Source organism: Lactuca saligna, chromosome 6 (genome assembly GCF_052625555.1).
Source record: "Lactuca saligna cultivar CGN05327 chromosome 6, ASM5262555v1, whole genome shotgun sequence".
Taxonomy (NCBI): Eukaryota; Viridiplantae; Streptophyta; class Magnoliopsida; order Asterales; family Asteraceae; genus Lactuca; species Lactuca saligna.
The window spans coordinates 10,700,108-10,704,600 of NC_136422.1; the positions used below are offsets into that span (position 1 = coordinate 10,700,108).

General features: G+C 39.7%; 1 protein-coding gene across 1 annotated transcript; it reads right to left on the bottom strand.

The window, feature by feature from the left end:
• Positions 1 to 581: 581 nt before the first annotated feature.
• On the bottom strand, positions 582 to 4,142 carry LOC145002295 (uncharacterized). The gene is made up of 3 exons (XM_078961593.1): positions 2,678 to 4,142; positions 705 to 2,574; positions 582 to 588 (listed from the first exon to the last, which is right to left on the bottom strand). Exons 1-3 carry the CDS (start codon positions 4,140 to 4,142, stop codon positions 582 to 584), a joined length of 3,342 nt encoding a protein of 1,113 aa, XP_078817719.1.
• Positions 4,143 to 4,493: the final 351 nt, after the last annotated feature.

Here is a 4,493-nt window from a genome sequence, read left to right on the forward strand (position 1 = left end):
TTAAATTCTTGCAAACAACAATTTCATAGTCCTTGACTTCGCGTTTTTCTTCACGAATCATCCCTCAATCATCAATCCAATTGCGAATCAAAAACTCATATGTTCTTGCTTTATCGATTCATCGACTACACTCATACAAATGCGAACAATACTCAATTTCAAAATCGATTGAAACTTATAGCAAAGCTAAATCCAACTTCGCATTAATCACCTTCGCATTTTTAACCTAATTAATCAAATGCGATTCACAAAATTTTTCATTCCAGATGCGAACACAGTTTAGTTCTTGATTAGTACGAAGGCTTAGGAAATTTTTAACACAAACTTTTCTCCTGTGATGTTTTCCCATTAACATAGCAAGTTATACAATACGAACATAACACTAACCCTAATACACAAGGTTTAATAGAGTTGACTGGCTTGACTTGATGACTTGACTTGACTCAAGATTGACGATTGTCACATCTTCCCCCCCGTTAGAGGGAATTTCGTCCCGAAATTTAAATTCGGCTGGGACTTCGAGGGTTTGGGAAAAGATGTGGATACTTTTGCTTCATTTGATCTTCACGTTCCCAGGTAACTTATAAACTGTAAAACATGGCCATAGGTATGATTTGGGTAAAGTCAAACTAATGATATGTGAGATTGTACTTTTTGGGGAAACAGGTAATGTTTGACGAAAATCCCCTCCTAACAGTACGGACATTCCACCAAACACCTTAGTATCACAATCTAGAATATCTCTTAAGGAACGGTCCAGGCATTCGAAACAACGCCTATCATTCATTGGGGCCTCATCCCAGATAATGATAGACGTACGTTTCAATAACTCTGCAAGTAGGGTTTTCTTTGAAATGTTGCATGCGGCTTTTTGCGAAAGGTCAATCGGTATACTAAATCTGGAATGAGCAGTTCTACCCGATGGTAGCAACAATGATGCTATGCCCGATGCAGCCACAGCAAGTGCGATCTTCCCAATAGAGCGGAAGTATGCAAGTAATGTAGTCCAAAGAAATGTCTTGCCTGTCCCGCCATGTCCGTAAATGAACAGGAGAACCTGTTGTCCGTCTTTTTCAGACGAGACAACCAACTTATAAATGTGGAGTTGTTCACTATTTAATTGTGATAGCATGCGTTGGTGGTCTACTTTGAGTGTGTCTGTGTCATATGATGTCTCTTCTAGAATCAATCGATTTTGCAGTAGTCTAATTGTCTCTTCCGTTGGTTTTGGCAGATGGAAGTCAGTGACCGATTTCGAAGGAGTCGAGGACTGAAGAATTCCTTCCAGCTCAAACAGAACCAATTGTTGTAAATGAGCATCACCTATGTGTAAATTTGATCCCAATTTCTGTGAATTGATATTGTACAGTAAGTCATCACTCATTTTTCTCCATCCAATTTCCCACAGGGACATAGGATCGCTAACGTCACAGTGAAGAAGCAAGCGACAGAAAAGTGATCTTAGTTGGAATGAAGTTGCCCACTCAGATGCTTCAGTAAATGCGGTCATCCATTCTTTGTCTTCTCCAATCAGGCCCAATGCATCACATGCAGCACGGAAATTTGGATAGACCTTGTTGCAAACGGTACGGATATCCTCATAGGATGTGCAACCAACCTGATGACAAAGTAACATTCGTAGATAGAACAATTCCCCTGCAGAAGGGTGCACAAATATAAGTCTACCTATCGCACTGCTTGTCATACATTTTCTTCGTTTCCAGATTTTTGCATCCTTATCCCACCAATACTTTGTGGGAAACGCAACATAAGTGAGATTTGTTCCTAATGATTCCCACGTATTATTTTCAAACCATCCTAATAGTAGACTGTAACCGAAATCTGGATGTTTAACAACATCATGGATGAGAGTGTTTTCTTTGAAGTAAACTGTCTGCTTATCTGGGAGATGAACTGGGAGTATCGTGACTGATGGTTCGCGCTCATGAATGGGAAAATCAAAAATACGCCAGGCAGCCTCGTGAGGGCAAAGGTAACGACCGTCAACAAAATTTCGTATTTCGTCGACGACAATGTGTTGTGAAGAGGTGGTAGGTTGACCAACCGACACATTTTTCTGAACAACAAACCTCACCCGCTCCATTCCTTTGGAAACATATTTGAACAAATATTTTATCATCATATTCCAACCACAGTACTCCACATTAATATGAGCGTCAAAACGACTGCATAACCTTTTATTGTATGGGACATAATATCTATTATCTACCTGGATCCCATTCTGTAGTGTATGGTGTGCCACACAATCTCTCTTATAATGTGCATAACCCTCTTTGTCAAAGGCTGTACAGTGTTGGAATGGTTTTGGAAATTTTTTCTTACATTTGTCATCTTTCATACATGGAGCATTTACATTTAGCAAACCACATGGACCATGGATCATACACGTTGTAATGGTGTGGTATAATAATGGTTCTGATGATGGATCTGGCAGTTCAGCAGTAACAAATGCATCAATGTCAGAAGGCTCTTGTATTTTATGTGATGCAGCAACCCACAACAGCGTATGACAATGAGGTAAGCCCCGCTTTTGGAATTCAATTGTGTACAGGTCTACAAAAAAAAGTCGTTTAAAATTATTGTGAAGTAACCCAGAAATGAAAGAGACAAAAATAATGTATATATATTTAACTAAGAATTAATATATACGACTTACGTGCTACTACAGGTCCAAATGTTTTGTCTTCTTTAAGAAATCTTATAAAGGTCTTTACTTTCATGTGGAAAACACGTGAAATGATATCGGCTCTACTATGTACATCGTTTTGATTATGGAGCAACATGTATCGTCTAATTTCTGGCCACTTCACATTGCATGTAAAGGTGATAAAATATTGTGGATTCCCATGTTCTCTACAAATGGAGAGGGCATCTTGATAGTGGCTGTACATGTATCGGGGGCCACCGACAAAAGAAGGGGGCAAAAGCACACGTCTACCAACATAACGACTTTCTGTATCTCCATTAGAAAGTGCATCATAGATCCCACTGATGAAATCAGATCTAAGATGTTCCTGATTATTTTGATAGAATTCAAGACGAGACTGTTCGATACATGTATAAGCATCAACTAAAAACTGTTGAAACAATCTACATGAATTAAGTATAAGAGAGTGTATATTACAACGTGCGTGTATCTGATAACTATAGTACATGTTCACTGTTAAGTTTCTAGCTTTGGAACCCGATTCATTGAAAAGTTTCAGCCTAGGTGACCACCCGTCCTCACCATACGGGAAAAGCAGAGGGTATTGCAGTGGCATGTAACTTGGATGGAGGTTACTAACCCGCTGTGCCTGACCACCCTTAGAATGTATAAGTATATCGTATCTACTACTGACACAGTCGTCACCAAAAACAATGCATCCCAAAGTACCAGGCGCGGGAGGAGTGTAGCGTCTATCCGGAACATCATTGAAAATACAAACCACATATTCATCTAAATTTCTTTCTTCAGCAATTTGTTTCACTGTTTTAAAGGTACGTACATATTCGTTATGTAGTGTAAGTATAGCCATTAATAACTCAACAATTCCTGGATCCAAAGGTTGCTTCGTAGGGTCCTGGAAAGCTGCCAGCCTATTAGACAACTCATGCTGCGTGTCTACCATATATAACTGCAAAAACCTCGGAGGCTTACCATCATTAGGGCAAAAAGAACCTATAGAATGTGACAGCTGACCAGATACCTTAAACACATAAGGGCCCCCACCTCTGTTAATATCGTCATCAACCACAGCCCCAAAAGATGTCATAGAAAACATGCTATTGTAAGCTCTGATATTCTGCCTAAAAGAAGCACAACTATACAAAGAAGATAATTGTGGAGGAGGAAGAAGAGGGTAAGGCAATATAACAACACCAGACCTGCAACATCGCGTATAACAGGGACGATCCTTTTCTGACAAATACAAAACCCTTTCAGCATACCAGAAAAAGGCGGAACAAAATTGACAGATGAAAGTTGAATCACCCAAGTCATCATAAACAGGCAAAGGCGAGGGCAAATTAACCGTAGGAAACATAGCCAGGCGAGGAGAATGTCCCCGTTTAGAAGCAGGTAAAGCCGACGACGAAACCCCTTGTCGGAATTCCAAACGGGAAGTGGAAGGAAGAGCCATGATGCAAAGAGGAAACGAAAAACACACAATACACAACGAAGAACAGAAACAAACCTGAAGAAGTGATCGACAGAAAAAGGAAGAAGAGTTGAGAAGTAGCAGGAAGGTTTGACGAATGGTGAAGGAACGTTTGACCTTACGTGGGAAAAACAAATAAAGAAGGAAAGATAAAGGCGGTGGGTGTGTCCAATGTGTTAAATCAGTTAAAGAACATGGGTTAGAACCGTGTAAAGCAAAAATTAATGTGGCAGATATGTAAAAAGGAGTAATCATGTGGCAAAATTATAATTTACTAAAAGTTCCTGTTCACCAACCCGTTGTGGAAATTGTCAATGGATAGTTTGACGTTAT

Excerpts from the sequence above, each read along its gene's own strand:
- LOC145002295 (XM_078961593.1), bottom strand. The coding sequence starts at position 4,142 with ATGGCTCTTCCTTCCACTTCCCGTTTGGAATTCCGACAAGGGGTTTCG. Across the intron at positions 2,575-2,677 it reads ATTTGGACCTGTAGTAGCAC|ACCTGTACACAATTGAATTC; the intron begins GTAAGTCGTATA and ends TTTTTTTTGTAG.